Source organism: Lynx rufus, unplaced genomic scaffold, assembly GCF_022079265.1.
Source record: "Lynx rufus isolate CCGP_SWC_20201006 ecotype Redwood Valley unplaced genomic scaffold, mLynRuf1.p SCAF_14, whole genome shotgun sequence".
Lineage (NCBI taxonomy): Eukaryota > Metazoa > Chordata > Mammalia > Carnivora > Felidae > Lynx > Lynx rufus.
In genome coordinates this window covers 47,487,816-47,509,905 of record NW_025814828.1, presented here as the reverse complement: position 1 = coordinate 47,509,905, position 22,090 = coordinate 47,487,816, and the positions used below count along the sequence as shown (strand labels likewise).

Below are 22,090 nucleotides of genomic sequence, written 5' to 3'. Positions count from 1 at the left end.
AGCCCAGAGCCCGACGCGGGGCTCGAACTCACGGACCGCGAGATCGTGACCTGGCTGAAGTCGGACGCTTAACCGACTGCGCCACCCAGGCGCCCCAGCAAAGTTTAAAAAGCAAGTAATAGGGGTGCCTGAGTGGCTCGGTTGGTTAAGCATCAACTCTTGATTTTGGCTCAGGTCATAATCTTATGGTTCATGGGATCAAACCCCATATCAGGCTCTGCACTGACAGAGTAGAGCCTGCTTGGCATTCTCTTTCTCTCTGCATCTCCCCTGCTCTCTCTCTCTCTCTCTCTCTCTCTCAAAATAAATAAATAAACTTTTTTTTTAAAGCAAGTAGTAATAAAAAAATGTTTCAGGTGCAGGACCATCAGTACCAAAAAATAGTGTACAAGCACCTGGATAATACACCTGTTTTGCAATAGTGTAGCTTTTAAGTACATATTGTCCACACAGAGTCCATAGTCCACAGAGTTACATCTCCACATTTCAACAACATGCTGACAGTTCCTAAAGAAAACTATTTTTTTAAAAAGGCAAAACACAGATGTTCCCTCTTTTGACCAATTACATCTGTTTAGATGTGCAGAAGAGCTTAGATATATCCAGAGTAAGCCACATGTAACTTGTTACTTGATCAATTTTCTAAAATAAGGTTTCAGGACAATGACAGAAAGCTGAGAAAAGGAAAAAAATGGAGGAATGGAATCCTAATTACTATACAGGCATCTTTTTAAATGTTTGTATATTTATTTTGAGAGAGAGTGTGTGAGTGGTGGAGGGACAGAGAGAAGAGAAAAGAGAGAATTCCAAGCAGGCTCCATGCACAGCATGGAGCCCAACACTGGACTCCACATGGGGCTCGATCTCATGACCTTAATATCATGACCTGAGCCAATATCAAGAGTCTTATGCTTAACCAACTGAGCCACCAGGCGCTCCTGTACGTGCATATATATATATATTTTTTTTACATCAGGGGGAAACCTTTTACAGATAAGTTAAAAAGAAAAGGCACATAAACAATTTTGTACAAGAAATTTAACACATTCTGTACAATGTCTTCACTTTGATGTCATCATTCGTACAAACTCTTCATAGTTTACCCGACCAGCTCCATCAATATCTGCTTCCCTGAGAATTCATCAACCTCATCATGTGTTAACTTCTCTCCCAGGTTTATCATCACATGGCTAAGCTCTGCTACACTAATATAGCCTTTGCCATCCTTATCAAACACGTGGTATGCTTCTCTAATTTCTTTTTCATTGTCTGTGTCTATGATTTTTATTGCCATCATTATGAGAAGTTCTGGGAAGTTAATTGTGCCATTACCATTAGCATCTACTTCATTAGTCATGTCCTGTAACTCTGTTTCTGTGGGATTCTGCCCAAGAGACCTCATTAGAGTTCCCAATTCTTTTTGTTGTTATAGTTCCATCACCATCCTTGTCAAATAGTGAAACAGCTTCTTTGAATTCTGAAATCTGATGTTCAGTTAGTTGGTCAGTTATGCTGTAAGTAGCACTGGTCTCTGAGAAGTGACCGCAAAACCACTCAGCTCACTGGCCCCACTTGGACTCATATTTCATATTTGAGTATTTTAAAACATCCTTCCCTGGGGTAAATTTCACGTAGTCATGGTGTATAATCCTTTTGATTAGTTCTTAAATTGAGTTTGTTAATATTATTTTCAGTATTTTTGCAACTTTATTTATCATGGATATTAGTCTCTAGATTTTTTTTTCTTGTAGTGTCTTCATCTGGCTTTCATATCAGGGTAATTCTGCCTCTATAGAATGAGTTTGGCATCCTGCTCTTAAATTTTTCTCCTCCTCTTAAATTTTTGGGACAGTTTCAGAAGGATTAGTATTAATTCTTCCCTAAGTGATTGGTAAAATTCATCTGTAAGCCATCTTGTCCTGGGGCTATGTTTGGGATTTTATTATTATTATCATTATTATTATTATTATTATTAATTATTATTATTGAAGTAAGGTTGACATTTAATTAGTTTTATGTGTATAATAGAGTGATATGACAATTCTATAAATTACACAATTTCACCATGATTAAATGTTGCTACTATCTGCCACCATATAATGTTATTACAATATTACTGGTTATACTCCCTATGCTATCCTTCTCATACCCATGACTTATTTATTTTATAATTGGAAGTTTGTACCTTTTAATCCCCTTTACCTATTTCACCCATCCCCCACCTCCCTCCCTTCTGGCAACCACCAGTTTGTTTTTTGTACTTATGGGTCTGTTTCTGTTTTGATGTTTTTGTTTGTTCATTTGATTTGTTTTAATATTCCACATATAAGTGAAATCATATGATATTTTTCTTTCTTTGACTTATTTTTCTCAGCATAATATTCTCTGGGTTAATCCATGTTGTCACAAAAGGCAATATCTCATTATTTTATGTCTGAGTAATGTTCGATTCTTTATCTACGTATCTATCATCTATCTATCTATCTATCTATCATCTATCTATCCCACATCTGTGTGTATGTGTGTATATATCTTTTTCAAGATTGCTGAAAACACTGACTCCATCATCTTTGGACCTTCATTTTGTTTATGCCCATGCAATGACCTCCTTCAAGGTTGTGTGTTTAGGGCCCTTGGAGGTTAATGTACATTCCGAATGCAATGTGAGAAGGCTTGTTCTGATATTCTCTAAAGTGACACACAGAAGGCATCACTTTAGATAACTAGTAGAAATGACTGGTGCATTGAAGGTACCACTTTAGGGGTCCCTGGGTGGCTAAGTCAGTTAAGCATCTGACTCTTAGTTTCAGCTCAGGTCATGATCTCACAGCTTTGTGGATTCAAGCCCCACATCAGGCCCTGCACTGGCAGTGTGGAGCCTTCATGGGACTCTCTCTCTCTCTCTGCCTCTCCTCCACTTGCATTGTCTCAGTCTCTCAAAAAAAATAAACTTAAAAAAATAAAACCCATTTTAAAAAAGAAGGTGCTATTTTAGATTACCCTTTGACCTTACCACAATGCCCCTTGCCCTATGAAAGCTGTGGATTAAGGTCCAGACTCTGGCAGAGAGTAGCTGTGTAGTGTGGCTGGATCATCTGTCTGCCCCATCTACCCTTTAGTAAGTCACCTTGAATAAAATTCTGTAAACAGTATGGACTGACTTGCATTGTTTTTTGTTTGTTTGTTTGTTTTGTTTGCTTTTTGGGTTTTCTTTTGGTCTCAAAATGACTTCTCAGTCTAGAGGTTATTTTACTGTCTCTACTCCACCTTCTAACATCCATTCCGCTATTAGTGGACACTTAGGTTGCTCCCAGATCTTGTTTATTGTAAGTAATATTGCCATAAACACTAAAGTTCAAATTAGCCTTTTTGTTATCTTTGCATAACTTTACTGCGTAAATAGCCAGTAGTGTAATTACTGGGTCATTTGGTATTTCTCTTCTTAATTTTTTGAGGAATGTCTGTACCATTTTCCACAGTGTTTGCACCAATTTCCATTCCCACTAACAGTGCACAGAATACTGATTCAACTCCTTACTCATTGTTGGTCTGTTTATACTTGCTATTTTTTTTTCTGGTTGAATGATTCTAGGAAATTATCCATTTCATCTAGGTTATCTAATGTGTTAGCTATAGTCGTTCATAGTAGTCTCTTATAATATGTATTTCTGTAGTGTCACTTATGATTACTCCTCTCATCTCTAATTTTATTTATTTGAGTCATCTTTCTTTTTTCTTAGCATGGTAAAGTTTTCTCAATTTTGTTTATCCTTTTAAAAAATTGCTCTTATTTTAATTGATCTTTTTTTTCTACTATTTCATTTACTTCCATTCTGATCTTTATTTTTTCTTTCCCTTAACTTTGGGCTTAATTTGATTTTTTTTCCTAATTCCTCTAGATGTAAAGTCAGGTTGTTTATTTTTAATCTTTCTAATTTCCTAATATATACATTTTACCACTATTAACTTCCCTTTTGGAACCACTTTTATGCCATCCCATCGGTTTTGGTAAGTTGTGTTTTTCTTTTCATTTGTTTCTAAATATATTTGATTTCCATTTTGATTTCTTTTTTGATCTGCTGGTTGTTCAGGAGAGTGCTGATTAGTGTTCACATATTTGTTAGATTTTCCAGCTTTCCTCATGTTGATTTCTAGTTTTGAATCATTGTGGTCAAAAAAGATAGTTGGTATGATTTCAGTCTTTTATATATTTGCTAAGACTTATTATATGATCTATCCTTGACAGTGTTCTGTGTGCCCTTGAGAATGTGTATTCTGCTTTGTTTAGGTGTAATGTTCTATACATGTCTGTTAGGTCCATTTGATGCAATGTATGATTCAAGTCCATTATTTCCTTGTTGATTTCCTCTCTGTATTATTTTATCCATTTTTGAAAGCGAAGTATTGAAGTTCTCTACTGTTATTGTTTTGTCTATTTCTTCTTTTGGGTCTGTTATTATTTGTTTAATATTTTTAAGTACTCCAATGTTGGGTATATATATATATATATATATATAATGGCCGTATCTTATTCATGCATTGATCTTTCTATCATTATATAATGATCTTCTTTGTTTTTTGTTACTGTTTTTGGCTTAAAGTCTGTTTTGTCTGATATAGCTACCCCTACTTTCTTTGGTTTAAACTTTTATGGCATATCTATTTCCATACATTCACTTTGAGTTTGTATGTGCTCTTAAATCTGAAATTGGCCTATTTTAGGCAGCATATACTTGGATTTCTAAAAATTTTATCCAGCAATTTTGTTCCTTTTGATTGGTAAGTTTAATCCCTTTATATTTAGAATAATTATTGATATATAAGGACTTATTAATACCATCTTACTAATTTTTCATTGTTTTGTATTTTTATTGTTTCTTTTTCCTATTGTCTTTGCATATTTTTGTAATTTCCTTAAGTTCCATAGTGATATCCTCTGTTTCCCCTTTCTTTGTCTTTGTGGATCTACTCTAGGTTTCTACTTTGTGGTTACCTTTTACATTATTTAAAATGTCTAATAGATAAAACAGCCCACTTTAGGCTGACATGAACTTATCTTTGAATGGCTATAAAGTCTCAGTTTTATTATATTATTGATTTTATAATTTACTTCTTTTATTCCATGTATTTGTAAATATATTGTGGCTATAGGTATTTTTATTACTTTATTTCCCCTCAACTTCATTATTATAGTTGAGGGGTTAACACCTCATCCTAATAGAGAGTTGCAGTTTTCTAAGTCTGACTGTCTATTTTTCACCTTTACCAGTGTCTCATGTACTTTCACATGTTTTCCTGTCACTGATTAACGTCGTCATTACAGCGTGAAGAACTTTTAACATTTCTGTCAAGGCAGTTCTAGTGGTGGTGATCTCCCTTAGCATTTGTCTGGGGAAACTTTTATTTCTCCTTCATATAAGAAGGATACCATTGCAAGATAAAGTCTCCATAACACTTCTGCAGTAGAAGGCACATCTAAGGAAAAGAGAGCCAGGTTAATAAACATTTTTATTTTAGTTGGCAACTGCTCATATTGATCAAAAGGAAATTCTTATATTTGTTTGAATTTAGTGTTTGATGTCATTACTGAAAACATCTTAAATCAGTCTTATTATTTAACCTTTTTTGATCATATATTGAATAGTTCAGTACTATAACTTATTGGGGGCACCTAGGTGGCTTAGTTGGTTAAGCAGCTGACTTTGGCTCAGGTCATGATCTCATGGTTTGTGGGTTCAAGCCCCACATCAGTCTCTACACTGATAGTATGGAGGCTGCATGGGATTCTCTTTCTCCTCCTCTTTCTATGCCCATCCTCAATTCAAACTGTCTCTCTCTCAAAAGTAAATAAATAAATCCTTTAAAAAATAAATAGTACTGTAACTTATTAAAATATTTAACGATGGAATTACATAATGTGTGAAGTGTACTTTAATGTAATATGGGGTAGGGAAAATAGGTATAGTCAGAGAAAAAGAAGATTGGCCATGTGTTGATGTTGTTAGAAACTGAATAACAGGTACATGGGGGATCATTATACTAATTGCTCTTCTTTTGAAAATACTTGAACTTTTCCATAGTTAAACAGACATATGCGCACACACATGCACACACACACACACACACACACACACACACATGCATCTAAGTGAAAAGGTTAAACTTAGTGACATAAGACACCACTGTGATTTCACACCATTTTTAACCTAGTATTACATATTTGAATTTATGCAAGCATGGTGAGGAGGTTATAAGGCTACTTCTTTCATGTGTTCCTTCAATGAAATACTTGAATGAGCCCAATACTTGGACCATTCGTGTTTCAAGCTGCTTTTTTAAAATTTATTTTTTCTTATTATTAGATTAGGATTTTAAAAAGTATGAATGATACTTGTCAGTGAATAGGTTGTGAATATTCAATATTGCTTGGAAAGGGCTGAAAAAAGTCTTTCCATTATGCCCCAAATCTAACTTTGAAGAGCAAAAATCCTGTCTGTCTCTCAACTCTGCTTATGAAGCTCTTGCAAAAAGAAGACAATTGGGTCAGGGTGAGAGGCTTAATAACAGCCCCCACTGCCAAGGGGAGTTCTATTATTCTTTGAAGAGATCTAAGAAGACAAATGTAAGCCATCAAATAAAAGCTATGTCTATAGATGACATAGCAGATGTGTAGTAAAGAGTTAGGTAAATAAAAGTCAACAAACAATAGAATAAAAATATGGTCTTTGCAAAACCAAATAAGTGTTTAAGGTTCACGAAATGGTTCTGCTGAGAAAATAGTCAATAAAGTTCAAGAAAGTTACAATACATTGCCTTGTTCCCCAAACATATATCACATCTTCTATAACTGAGGAATAAGTTAAAAGAACCACATTTACTTGGGAGTTTTATCTTTCACTCCTTCCCCCCAAAATATGGCAGTGAAGGCAGTGAAGTTACTTCTGGCCTGGCTGTAGGAAGGCACAGAGAAGATGTATATGTGATTTTAGGACATTGGAAGCATGGGCCAGATCTCATATTTTTATCCCATTGTTTTCTTCATGTCTACCAAAACATCAGAAATTTCTCCTTAGAAAAGCCTTTAACACTTCCTAGGAAATTATTTCTTCAACAGCCAAAATGAAATTCTTAACAACTTGGTTATTACAGAAGATACCTGGGTCTCCCCAAAGCACTAGGGATATATATAGGTAAAATAAAAAGGGAGTTGCTAAAGAGGAAGAAAAAGAACTAAGATGAGACGAGGGCCAACAGCAACTATACTGTCATCACTGTTTGTTTTTATATCTGTTTTTGGAAAAGTAAACGAAGACAGTGGAATATGGTGTTTTTTTCCTCCTGCCAATCCACAAAAAATCAGACTGTCGTCTTAACAACACGTAAGACTTAAGGAAAAAACACTTCCTCTGTCACCTCATCTCACCTTATGCCCATAAACTGCATTCTAGAAAATATAGGGTAAGTTATTCAAATAGACTTGGTCAACAAGTGAGGGATAGAAATAATCTCAATAAGGTGTAGATAGTAAAGAATCAATCTATGGGAGAAGTGGAAAATAGGGGTAGAATAAGATGGGGGAAGTTCCTCATCTTTCTGAGAATATAATGCACCTCTCCAGTGAGAGAAAGGAAGAGTGAAGTCTCATGGGACTTATCTATGTGTATGAGAATACAGAAAAATATCCTTAAGTTTCACATTTTCTGAAAAAGTCACTACATATACATTGACTTCTGGAGGCATAAAATTTCTATGTAACTACAGAGACTATCTTTATTATTAAAATTCAACTTATAACTTACAAATGTAAATAAATTATAAGTGCAAGAATTTCACAGTGTCTTGAGAGTAAAAACAAAAAGATGATATAATAATGAAGTTGCACAAAGTTCCACTTATGTACTTTTTCAGATCAAGGTAGCTCGATCTGTTGTTCCTAGGGTAGGAGCTCTTTTTGTATGGAATTACAGGTTAATAGAATTAGCTGAGTAATTAACTGATAATGAAAACACATAAACCATTTGAATATAATAAAAAAACAATAATGACAGCAATAATAATACGGAAGTCACTCCATATTCAAAATATCTGTTTTTGGAATAATTCTGTGTATATTTTGGAATCAGAACTCAAAACATTTTATATGGGAAATTTGAGCTTATTTATCTTGAATTGTATATTACTGAGGTTGAGGGTGCTTACTTTTTGCACCCAGATTTCATTGAACCAAGAAATTAGTAAATAGGAGATTCAAAAAGAGGATTCTTCAAGGAAAAAAAGAAGCACAAAGAAGCTGCCATTTGAATGTCAGGTGCAGTAGCACATCTTTCTTACTCCTTTTTTTTTTTAAAAAAAAAAACAGAATTTATTGTCAATTTGGTTTCCATACAATACCCAGTGTTCATCCCAACAAGTGCCTTCCCCCATGCCCATAACCCACTTTCCCCTTTCCCCCACCACCCATCAATCCCTGGGTTTGTTCTCAGTCCTTAAGAGTCTCTTATGGTTTGCCTCCCTCCCTCTCTGTAACTTTTTTCCCCTTCCCCTCCCCCATGGTCTTCTGTTAAGTTTCTCAAGATCTATATTTGAGTGAAAACATATGGTATCTGTCTTTCTCTGGATTATTTCACTTAGCATAATACCCTCCAGTTCCATCCACATTGCTGCAAATGGCCAGATTGCATTCTTTCTCATTGCCAAGCAGTATTCCATTGTGTATATAAACCACAATTTCTCTTTCCATTCATCAGTTGATGGACATTTATGCTCTTTCCATAGTTTAGCTATTGTTGAAAGTGCTGCTATAAACATTGGGGGAACAAGTGCCCCTATGCATCAGCACTCCTGTAACCCTTGGGTAAATTCCTAGCAGTGCTACTTCTGGGTAATAGGGCAGATCTATTTTTAATTTTTTGAGGAACCTCCACACTGTTTTCCAGAGTGACTGCACCAGTTTGCATTCCCACCAACAGTGCAAGAGGGTTCCCATTTCTCCACATCCTCACCAGTATCTATAGTCTCCTGATGTGTTCATTTTAGCCACTCTGACCAGGGTGAGGTGGTATCTCAGTGTGGTCTTGACTTGTATTTCCCTGATGAGGAGTGACATTGAGCATCGTTTCATGTGCCTGTTGGCCATTTGGATGTCTTCTTTAGAGGAGTGTCTATTTATGTTTTCTGCCCACTTCTTCATTGGATTATTTGTTTTTGGGGTGTGGAGTTTGGTGAGTTCTTTATAGATTTTGGATACTAGCCCTTTGTCTGATGTGTCATTTGCAAACATCTTTTCCCATTCCATTGGTTGCCTTTTAATTTTGTTGATTGTTTCCTCTGTAGTGCAGAAGTTTTTATCTTCATGAGGTCCCAATAGTTCATCTTTGCTTTTAATTCCCTTGCCTTTGGAGATGTGCCAAGCAAGAAATTGCTGTGACTGAGGTCAGAGAGGTTTTTTTCCTGCTTTCTCCTCTAGAGTTTTCATGGTTTCCTCACATTCAGGTCCTTTATCCATTTTGGGTTTATTTTTTTTTGTACAGTGTAAGCAAGTGATCTAGTTTTATTCTTCTGCATGTTGCTGTCCAGTTCTCCCAGCACCATTTGTTAAAAAGACTATACTTTTTTCCATTGGACACTCTTTCCTGCTTTGTGAAAGTTTAGTTGGCCATACATTTGTGGGTCCAATTCTGGGGTCTCTATTCTATTCCATTTCTCCTACTCCTAAAAGCAATGTTTTTCTCCTGGAAATCAGGTACTGAGTTGGAAGGCATAAATTCCAAAGGAAAAGGAAATAAGCAGAGATCTGAAACTGATAACCATTCTTGTGAATATATTTCTTAGAATTTAGCATCCCCATTATGGTAAGCAAAGTAGGTGATCATTTACTGTGTATAATTTGAAAGACACTGATGTAAAATCCATTTTCTTAAAAATATCTTCCCCTCCAGTTTTCTTCAGTGTCCTTCATCCTTCCATTAAAAAGTTTATCCCTAAACCTTGGATTCAGATATCCCTGGGCAAGTTCATACTATGCCAACATTATTCACTAGCATCTCAGTATGAATAAATTGATCAGATTTATTGGGTGGTCCTAGCTAAGCAGCATAAGAATACAGGACATTTGTCCTCTCTTTGCATGATGTAAATTACCTGCAATGGCTTCTGGACCACCTAATAAATGGGCTCTAACCCCTTCAACCATTCCTCTAAGAAATGTAGTAATGTTCTAGAAAGATTTTCCTTCCCTTTTAGAAAAAAATAAATATGTTTAAAGTGAAATTAATATGTTGGGATGAGCACCGGGTATTGTATGTAAGCCAATTTGACAATAAATTATATTAAAAAAAATGAAGTCTCTGGTATCCCAAAATGACCCTAAGAAGTGTAATCCATTCTAACATAAAAAGTAGTAATGAAATATAGTATAGGTAAGACTCTTCCATTATAAGTACTCATAAAATTATTACTTTTGATACCATTACAACACTAAATTATATTCAAAAATAAATCACTTTAAAGAAAACAGACCAGACAGAGATAGTTACAGTCTCTGAAACACAACTTAACACTCATTCATAACTCATTTAACACATCAAAATATGTACCTTGCAATGAATAATTAGGATATAAATACACTATTTAGCAGCACAAAGTGTGTTTTCTACTAGGTTATTATTTTAATAATAAAGTACATGCAAAATCAATACTTGTCCAGAGAAAACATTAGAAAATCTTCCATTCCTCTCAGATATTAGAAATAATTTTGATTTTACCAGTTTCTCCTCCAATCATATTAGTATCATAATTATGTGCATAAAACAACTCCTTTTTATAAAAATATGATGGAGCCCTTGGTTGATTCCCACATTCCTTCCAGATGAGTAGTAGCATGTGTCTTTATTATATAGTGCACAGATTTTAAGTAAATCACTTTTTAAACTTAGAGATTTTTGTTAAAACATATTTCAAAGTACTATAATATTTAAAACCTCAGATTTAATTACTATTCTTAGTCTTCTGCACTTTTTCCCAAAAGATGAATCTCCTTCCCCAGCTGCTGGGAGGTAGGCTGTGCAGGCCTCACAATGGTATGACTGGGGTAAAACTGGACCAGAAAACTGTCAGAGATATTCAATGTTAGTCTAGAAGCATGGTGGAAACTCTCTCTTCTAGGCAGGTCAATACATTTCCATAGGTGTTCTTTAGAAATAGTTCAAGAGAACCAGAACTGTGATTGTCACTTATAGGATCTTTTCTGGCCCTATAGAGGCAATTTGGGTCACATCATATGTATTTTGGCAAGGTATCTGACCTGGTAGATTCAATATGGCATCTTATACAGTCATAGAAATTACTGTATGTGTATTTGTTTCCTGTTCTTACTTTAAACATACCAGAAGCTTGAGTTTGAATATTCATTTTATGAATAGGTGTGTCAGATGATGTTTAATAATGACACTTAAATGTAGGAAATAGTTATTTAAGTCTTCAAACCTTACTGTATAATCACACATGAAAGATAAAAATGATTCCATGTTTATACCACTTTGTTTTCACAGAATAACATGTCGTTCATCCTACTTAAAATACAATAAAAATATTGTATTTGAATATAAATTGTGATTACTATAATAAATAGACAAGTACATTGCCTCTAAGTACCAAGACTCAGTGTCCATTGCAGCAAAACTAAGTGCTTATGATGAGCCCAAGCAAATACTCTCTGTGTCTTAGGTTCACAGATAAAATTGCTAACGCTAATTCACTTCATATATTCACAAAGGATTTTCCATGGAGTTGGATGCTCTCTTGTCTTGAAAGTCGTCTTCTGAACTCATTAGTGGTGAAGTAGTATATGACTGGGTCAAGACAGGAATTCAGACTAGCAAGACAGAGGGCAGCAGAATGAAATATTAGAATCACCCTTCTGGCTAGGCAGCTTTGAATTTTGTTGGACTTGACCAGGAAATCTAAAGGAAAACTGAAGTGATAAGGTGCAAAGCAAATTAAGAATACTCCTGCACAGGTTAGAATCATCTTCAAGGCTTTCTTTTTCTCCCCAAGGTCTTGGACCACAGGATATTTATCATGCAGTGATAAAACTGTCTTCCAGGTACAGTAAAGGATAATCAGAAGAGGAGTGACAAACCCAATCAGCTCACCAATGGTCATCATGGCAATAGATTGGACCAGATTGACATTCCTGGTAGGAAGACCCACAAAGCATTTGGTTCTGTTGCCTGAAGTGTCATCACTGGTTCTGAAGAGAGGAAAGAGCAGACAGGCAAGGCAGATGATCAACCATCCAGCGATGCTGACGTATAGGTCATATTTCTGTTTGCAGTCATGGAAGCGAAAGGGGTACATGAGAAACCAAAATCGTCGCACACTTATGCAGACCAAGAAGTAGATGCTTGCATACATGTTGACATACTTCAGGTAGAAACAGAACATGCAAAGACCAGTCCCAAATGGCCAGTCATGATTCAAGTAGTAAAAGATCCTCAGTGGCAGGGAGAGAACTTGTAGTAAGTCAGCAATGGCTAAGTTTATCATGAATATCACAGCCCTTTTGGTTTCTTTCATATAGCCATAAAATACCCACAAGGCTAATATGTTCCCTATGAGACCTGGCACAAGAATTACAGTGTATGTCACTGCATAGATAAAATATCGAAAATCTCCATTGTCTCCATCTGGCACAGCACAAGTGTCATTTGCAGGCATGTTTCTTTCCAGAGCAACTACCTTTGCCAAATGGTGGTTCAAAACATAAATTCACAATCAACTGCTACTCTTTCTAAAAGACTTATCAATGGGTTGTACAGAGTGAGTGTAAAATAGCTTCCTTTCTCCTGCTTTGGTCTGAGCCCCTGCACATAATTTTGGGGTTTTCAAAGAACTATCTGCATATTTTCCTTGGATCTTCTTTCATAGTAACTACACTGAAGTCTAGTGTGCAAACACAGGTGACAAGCTGTTATAATTTTCCCTCTTGTTTACTCTGTTATAAGGCCTTCTGGGATATCATGACAGTTGATTCCCATTTGGATCATGAATGTGCCACATAGAAGCTCTTCAAATTTCCATATGATGATAGCCATCTCTTTACAGGTGTTTGACAGGCTGTTTTTCCTTATTTTGGGCTCACATAGAAGAAAGATTTGCTTTAGTACTGAATGAGTCTGCAATTCTTCAGAGATGATTAGCTTGGATAGATCAGCTTTCTGAGAGTTTTTCAGTTATGTGTTGAAAGTTAAAAATTGGGAAACAAAGGCAGCACTGCAAATGAAAAAAACAAATAAGCCAATTACTGTCTGCATTTTTTGCAAAAAAAGAAAAAGGCTATGTATACAAAAATCTATTCATTTGAATGGAAAATTCTGAAGTTAGGGTGAGAAGCCAGTTTCTATAAGGTACTTTAGAATCACTGGAAAGCACAGCTAGAAGTAACTTGAGAGGTAATGTAGTCTGTGACTGAACCAACATTATCTGAGAGCTTGTTAGAAATGGGGAAGACTCTCAGACCCCACCTGGGACCTTTGGAATCAGTTTGCAGTTTAATGAGAACCACAGGTGATCATTATGCATATTAAAATTTGAGGGGCTCTGATTTAGACCATTGAGTCACAAATCACATTGTCAGACTCATCTGATGGTGTTAAAAAAATACAGTTTTCCACAGCTTTCCTGGTGTCTCCTCCAGAGATTCTGATTCATTATAGAAGGCCCCAAAGTTGTATTTTTTAAAAGTTTCCCATATGATTAAGATATAGTTGACCGAGCATTTCTCATTGAACCACCATTTTAGGGGCCACTGATTTGGCAGGAATCCTTCTCATATGTCTGAAAATAAGTGGGAAACCAGCCTCTCTTTATTTTATTTATCTTCAAATTTTAATTTAAATTCTAGTTAACATATAGTGTAATATTAATCTCAGTGATTTAGTGATTCATCACTTACATACAACAACCAGTGCTCAACACAACTGCCCTCAATACCCCATCACTCATTTAGCCCATCCTCCACACACCTCCCTCCATTAACCCTCTGTTCTCTATCTTTAAGGGTCTCTTACAGTTTGTTTCCCTCTCTCTTTTTCCCTCTTCCCATATGTTCATCTGTTTTGTTTCTTAAATTCCTCATATGAGTGGAATCATACGGTATTTGTCTTTCTCTGACTGACTTATTTCGCTTAGCATAAAACACTCTGGCTCCATTCACGTCTTTGCAAATCAGCCTCTCTATAAATAGTTCATTGACATGGATCATTTAGTCACCTCTTAATTATCCAAGATAACAAAACATAGCACCAGTAGAGAGAGTCCAAGTTCCAAGGTGGTTGAATCGACTGGGATTCATGAACTTTGTCTGAGGTAAATAAATTTTAGCTTAGGAACTGGGATAGTTGCCCCAAGGCTGCTGAAATCCAGGAGGATTTAACTGGCTTAAAGATATGTGGGAAGAACAAAAGTGAAATAAGAATTATGAAACATTCTGCTTTATATTATCAAATCCATGTGGCTTAAAGTGTGCTTTATTCAACCCCTGAAGGAATTGTTATTGTTCTTATTTTGCCTCAATTGCTTCATAAGAAAAATAGCACATTTTGTTCAAAAACATAGTGTTCACTTTAACTAAAAGACCTGATGTAAAATATGAACTATGCATCATACTGAAGAGGTTAAATACTTGAGATTTCTCAGTTAAGGGCAAAATAGAAACATGGTGTTATAAAATACAAGGAAACACAATTGTAAAGCATTATTGTTGAAAGAGTAATTAAAATTAGAGGTTGTTTAGCTCTGAAATTGAAATAAGTCTTTGTAATATTTTCACAGGTAGTGATTTTGGATAGGTGACAGGCCAAATCAGGTGGCAGACTGATCAAAAGCCTGGGGTTCCAACCTCCTTTTAACTATATAGAAGTCATTATCTTCTATTGTCACTGAATAAACATTAGAAATTTATACAAATATACATCCAGTAAACCTTTATTGAACATCCGTCTTCCCTATCATGACCAATGACTCTTCTGGATTTCATTTGAGCTGTAGCTCTTTCCAACTATACATAAGAACTCTTCTCTTGAATATTTCATTATCACTTCAAAATTCAACACATGCAAGTGATCTTTACTATTTATTCAGAATATGTCTTGTCAGATTATGTCACCTCTTTGGAAAAAAATCTCCTAATGACATTTTCTCTCAGAGGAAAAAACAAAGTTCTTTTCAATGGCCTACATCTTCTTACATGATCTGGTCCCCGTTACATATCAAGCTCACCTCCTAATATTCTCTTGCCCTCTGCTCCAGCCACTTTGCCATTCTTGCTGTTAGGTGAGCAGACCAGTAAATTCCTACTTCAAAGCCTTTGAATTGGCAGTTCCCTGTGCCTGAAATGCTTTAGACCAGTTATTTACTTGTTGCATTCATTCATCTCCTGCAGATATTTACCTAAATGTTACCTTTTGGTGAGGCTTCCCCTGATGTTTCTACTTAAAACAGCAGTTCTCTTCCAACATTCCGCATCTCCTTTCAGTATTTATTTTATTCATTTTCATTCATAATTAACATACCTTATGTTTTTTTTTTACTTATTTTGTTTTTATATATTTTCCCTACTAGAATGTAAAGTCCATGAAGACAGGGATTCTTATGTTTTCTCTACTTTGCTGTATGCTAGAACCAAAGACTGCAAAACACAAAGTAAGTTCTCAGTATTAGTTGAATGAAATCGTCACAGTAATAAAAATTAGTTGAATATAAAAATCAACATTCCCAAACAAAAATTATCATCTCTCAAAACTTCAAACCTGATTCTTCTCTAGGTTTCCTTATTGCTCTTAAGTTCATCAATATTTTCCCAGGTTGTCTCAAAGTCTTGGAGGCATTGACTCTTTGTCACTTATTCTCCACTTCCAAACAAGTTTCTAAGGGGGAAATAGCATACTGTGGGGGAAATTAATGTATGTTTAGAAGGTAGACTGACCTAGGTTTAAATTTCTGATCTTTCAATTAATAGCTATGTGACCTTGGGTATATGACTAAACCTCTCTGATCCTTAATTTTCTCATTGGTAAAATCAGAATAATCATAGTACCTAACCTATAGAGTCAGTGTAAGAATTAATTGTGCTATTGTATGGAATCTATTTTGCATAGTGTCTGGTACATAATAAGTGCCCAATAAACACATGAGTTATAACTGATATTATTACTATTTTCTGCAATTGCATTATTTAACACAACCATCTCATTTTTAAAATTCACAATGTTTTTACTCTAGTTCAGGCCTTCATTAACTGAATTTGTCTCCCTATCCCATATCTTTTCCTAATCTATTATATATAATGCCATCAGATGTTTTTCTGAAATGAACTTTTTCAACGTTTATTTATTTTTGGGACAGAGAGAGACAGAGCATGAACGGGGGAGGGGCAGAGAGAGAGGGAGACACAGAATCGGAAACAGGCTCCAGGCTCTGAGCCATCAGCCCAGAGCCTGACGCGGGGCTCGAACTCACAGACCGCAAGATCGTGACCTGGCTGAAGTCGGACGCTTAACCGACTGCGCCACCCAGGCGCCCCTGAAATGAACTTTTTAAAGAGCATTAATGACTCCCTGTTGCTCATCAAATCACAACGTGCATAGCCTTGTAGTCAATGGCCTCCTTAAAATACAGTGCCTCCTACTTTTAGAGTTTTGTCTCCCATTACTCTCCTGGCATGATCCACACTCCAGCCAAAAGGAACTCCTTACTCTTCAAACTGACCTTTTTTTTCTTTCCCACAAGCATTTGCACATTATGCTACTCATCCTGGAATATGAATATCTTCTTTTTGAAAATTAGTCCTACCTATTTGTAAAAGCCTTTTTCAAATTTCCTGTTCTTCGTGGACACTTTTGTTATGCTAACCCCCTTTTTAAATACTCATTTATATCTCTCTCAAAGTACCTAACATTATCTACTTTTTAGTTAGTAATTTGTGTCTGTGTCTTATTTATGGCTCTGTTCCCCTGCCAATCTCACCTTACCACAATGAGGCCAGAAATCCCTTGAAGTGAAGGGCTGGGTCTTAAACACCTTTATATCCCCTGGAACACCTAGAGCCATGTTTAGAATGTGGTGGATTCAGCAAATATTTATTCAGCAAATATTTACTCAGCATCTACCATTTGCCAGGCACTATTCTTGGTACTGCGGATATTGACAGTGGAACAAGGTACATGATCTCTGTCTTCTTGGACCTTATTTTTCTAGTGAGGAAGAATGATAATTGCCACACAATATTAAAAAAAATATGTGTTCATAGGCAATGTACAATGTAGTCTATAAGCACAAAAGAGGGGAAACAACTAAAATATTCAGAACATTTTCCTTAAGTAAAGGGAACTTAAAGTCATGACTACCCTTCTGAAGTCTATACTTTTCCTTTTGGTCATTCCCTCACTGCCCACATTTTAGCGCATTTTCATATGTATATCCTCGCCTGTAACCTTGAAATGCTCCTGAATAGAATGCCTCCCTTAAAATTCCTCTGGCTTCCTCTGGGAGAGCTGATGATGCTTACCCTTTGTTTAAACACCATTATTTTCTAATAGGGAAAGTTACCTGGGATGACTGAAAAGGTTTTCCATCATGGAAAAAGCCCTAGTTAGCCGTTCCATAATGAATATAAATTGTCCATTATCTAAGAGTGTTGAATACAAAAAAAAATGAAGGAGGCATTTTTTTTTCAGAGCATGCCACTATTTTTTTGAGATTTTCCTTTCTCAGGAAAAAATCCATATTTGACAGGCACTGAAACAGACTCCAGTTTTGAATGAGGTATTTATTTGAAGAAACTTGCCAGACTCCTTGATCAATTTTTTTTTTTTTTTGCTTTCAGGAGCTTATTCTTCCTTAATTTTACTTACTTCCTGATATAAGTAAAAAAGAAAAAAATGAAAAAAAGAAACAAAAAATGAACTAATGGACTAAATCTGTCCTCTTTCGCAGCAATCTGCAGGTCAGAAACTATTTCATATGGAGTTCTCATGGGAAGATATTATTTTCATTTATGAATATTTATGTTTATCCAAACCTGAAGATTCATTAAATTTCACTTACGATATGGTTCAAGTGTATTTTCCAGTAATACTATGTCTTTGCTTATCCAGTAAAAACATAACTCAAATGAATATCAGGGATAGCTTTTTGTGTTATTTTACTGAGACGTCCTTGAACAAGTTACTATTATCTATGAAGATGCTAGACTTTTATCCATCAAAATGTATTTCTGTACTTTAATAAAAGAAAGTGAATTATTAAAAATATTAAACCACCAAATTACCTAATTTTTAATGGTGGTCTTTGAGACCTATTAGTGACAAGGGAAGACTATATTTTCGGATGTGGAGTTCTGCCCAGCAACCGTCCAATCATAGGTCATAGGCAACTACTTACTCAAAAGCCAACTTTATTTTAGAATTCTGGTTAGATATATACTGTACTAAGCCAAGAAAAGGCAGACCTAGTTCTTTAAGTGACTGCAAATAATGTGGGGCTGAATAAGGTGTGTACATGTGTGTGGGAGGCAACTGTGCCACTATGATACATAAGTAATCACAAATATTAGATGGAAGAGAGTGAAACAACTTCTTCCTGATTCTTATTAGCACACAGAGCAAATATCAGGGATTCTTTCTAACTTTTGAAAATCCTTGAAGTCAAAAAGCTTATAATCTTTCCATAAAATGTGTCTGACAACTGCATCTAGGTAAAGAGCTGACTACAGCACAGTAAGCAAATACTTTAGAAACTCTTTGCCTGGATAATTCTCCTAGGGAATTCACCAGTTCTGCCCCACTGAAAATTAAAATAGAATTTTTATTTTAAAGAGGGGTTTTCTGCTTGGATACCACATCCAATTAGGTTTCCAACTTCTCATATTTGGTACCTCCTATGATTCTTTCATAAGCCAACTTCATAAAGGGGGGAAATAACTGTGTGTGGACAGACAGTGCAGTTATTATGAGCGTTGCCATTTTTCCAGGAAATTCTTTCATTTAGCTGGGTATAAATGTATTTGCTGAGATCTAAAGCCCCTTTCCTCTTCAACAGATAGTGTATCTTGTTACTCTGCTCTGAGTAGTACTCTTAATTACACAGAGACAGCAAGGAGTACATTACCTAATCTGACATTACCAGTAAGTCATGCCCAGTCACATGGCCTTTCCTCAGATATCCTAATTTGTAATAATTTCATATCCTGGAGACAAAGTCACACCAAATGGTATTGACGACCCCAGAGGCTATGAAATCTGCACTGATAATTAACAAGTAATATAGCCACTATCCACTTCCTTGCGTCTACTATCCATTAAACCATGTAAGTTTGTTCTTATACAGTTCCTCTCAGGGACTTGGTCTTATACATGTGATTTAAAGGTATTTATTTTAGGGGCCCCTGGGTGGTTCAGTCAGTTAAGCATCTGACTTCAGCTCAGGTCATAATCTCCTGGTTTGTGGGTTTGACCCCGCATCAGGCTCTGTTCTGACAGCTCAGAGCCTGGAGCCTGTTTTGGATGCTGCATCTCCCTCTCTCTCTGCTCCTTGCCTGCTCACACACACTTTCTCAAAAAATAAATAAACATGAAAAAATTAAAAAGAAAATAAAGGTATTTATTTTTATTCTTTCCCTTTTTCTTAAGCAGTGTTTCTCAAAATGTGGTCTCTGGGAAAACTGGAGTGCATGTTAAAAATGAATATTTCCAGATGGAACATTATTTTTTTTAATTCTATTTTTAATGTTTATTTATTTTTGAGAGCAAGTGGATGGGGGACAGAGAGGGAGACACAGAATCTGAAGCAGACTCCAGACTCTGTGCTGACAGCTGAGCACAGACGAGGGCCTGACGTGGGGCTAAAACTCAAGAACCCTGAGATTATGATCGGAGCTGAAGTTGGACACTTAACCGACTGAGCCACCCAGGCGGCCCCCAGATGGAACAATTCTTAACTTCCAAAGGACAGAGACAAGGTAGCTATATTTTAACAAGATCGCAAGAGAAACAAATCCAAGAGCTTTCAAATATGAGAGTCTTCCTTGAGTTATAAAGGGCAATTTCAATATCAATACAGTCTTTTTCTTAAGTTCCATACCAAAACTAGGTCCTTGTAGGGATTCTCTGTGCTTTCCTATCTCCATTGTCTGGGTTCTTGAGTTCTCCATCTGCTTAAAGTGATATATTCCCATCTTTACCTATTGAAATCCTGCCTATCTTCCAAGGCCACTCTTCAAAAAAAATGTCAACTTCCTCATGAAAGCTTTCATTATCTTCTGCCTGATTATGATTATATTCACCTGTGAACTCCTATAGCACTTTGTATTAGAAATATGCTTTCTTATTCATTCCACAAAATTGTTAGCTCATTACCAACAAACACTATTTTTTTATTGATGTATATGACCCTTTACCCCTAAAGTGCCTGGCTACTTTTCGTGTAGTAGGAACTCAATTTGATTCAACCATGTTTATTGAACATCTAGACCAGAGCTTAATACAATGGGAGAGAATCCCTTTATGTCTCATATATGGTATGCTATTTTACAAACAATTTGCATATAGCCTCATATTGTTGACTACTGTTTAACTTGTGGTTCATAGTGGGTCTCAAGTCTTTATTTATACGTTATTAAAATATAAGAGAAAGCAGTACATTACTTTTGATAGATATTATAAAACACTGAGCAGTTTAGAATTTACATGTAGCCAACTATCTAGCTATCAGTGTCTCCTATTTTTACCACTAGGGTGTATGTATCCTAAATTTTGGTTTGAATTACTCACCATTTCACTGAGTTTTATTTTATAAATTTTTTTTTTCAACGTTTATTTATTTTTGGGACAGAGAGAGACAGAGCATGAACGGGGGAGGGGCAGACAGAGAGGGAGACACAGAATCGGAAACAGGCTCCAGGCTCTGAGCCATCAGCCCAGAGCCCGACGCGGGGCTCGAACTCACGGACCGCGAGATCGTGACCTGGCTGAAGTCGGACGCTTAACCGACTGCGCCACCCAGGCGCCCCTCACTGAGTTTTATTTTAAATATTATATTTGAAATTATTCACTTTGTAAATGTGATGAGAAAATCGCAAGTTATGTTACAGTGGGAAAACTGTATGTATTTCCTGTTCTCAGTGCTGACATTGCTTTGGGGATTTTCCTCCACTCTTCTAAATGCTTATCTGGAGTTTCAGACCAGACATCAGAATTTGGACAAAAAGAGAATTTTTATTAAGGAAAGTTAAAAGCTTCCAAGTTTATATAAAATAAACTAAGATCCAAGATAACCAAGTCCTTCTGGCTGTTTTCATTTGCAGTCCTTTTCTTGCAATTTTCTCTTTGAGAGTGTTTCGTATCCACTACTTTACAGGATTAATAGGCTGCAAAAGTGGAGGAATAAAGCAACTTTATGAGGTCTGGTAAAAAGAGCAAGAGTGGAGTGGAAAATTAAACCAGTCTCCACGGCCTCACTCCAGAGTTGGCTTTCATTTTGGGTGTAGGTGGCTACCTAATATGGTGTGATTTCCAGAGCTGCCAAAAAGTGCTTCTTTAAGAAAAAAGAAACTACAAATTCTTTCCTATTTGTTGGCTGGGGCCAAACCTCCTTCTTAACAAGACATATTCCTTATTGAGGACACATAGACTTGGAATACCAGACTTCCACCTTTAAAGATGGAGTCCAGGAACTTAAAACTGGCAGCTTTTCCTGGGGAATATCAGTACCCTAAACAAACTCAGTCTTTCCATATCATGTGTAATGGACAATAGAGTTCTTGTTGTTGTTGTTGTTTGTTTGTTTGTTGTTTTGCATTGTGCTTTTCTGCTCAGCTTTTTTGTTCTTGATGCTTAGTACTTTTTCCGCCATAGTTAGTTGTATCTTACTTATATCTTAAGGCCATTTTCTCTGCACTACATTATTCAAAATCTATACCTTTTGTGTTAAAGAAGAAACAGATATTATGGAAGCTTCTCAGCAGATATTTGAGGTCTTTAGAAACTGCATAAAATCCTGTTAAAAATAATTTAAATTTTAAGATTTTAAATAT

General features: G+C 36.0%; 1 protein-coding gene and 1 pseudogene across 6 annotated transcripts in view; both read right to left on the bottom strand.

Moving 5' to 3' along the window:
• Positions 1-945: 945 nt before the first annotated feature.
• On the bottom strand, positions 946-2,066 carry LOC124509558 (calmodulin-like; annotated as a pseudogene).
• An 8,608-nt stretch (positions 2,067-10,674) lies between these two features.
• GPR174 (G protein-coupled receptor 174) overlaps positions 10,675-22,090 on the bottom strand; it is a 32,721-nt gene continuing 21,305 nt past the window's right edge. For 3 of the 6 annotated variants that reach the window (XM_047076277.1, XM_047076276.1, XM_047076278.1), the window contains exon 3: positions 10,675-13,272. In XM_047076277.1, coding sequence (XP_046932233.1) covers positions 11,758-12,717 — 960 coding nt within the window. In that variant the 5' untranslated portion in view covers positions 12,718-13,272 and the 3' untranslated portion in view covers positions 10,675-11,757. Of the gene's footprint in view, positions 13,273-14,271; positions 15,689-22,090 lie in introns of all 6 variants that reach the window. The other 3 variants (XM_047076273.1, XM_047076274.1, XM_047076275.1) reach the window with 3 other exon arrangements.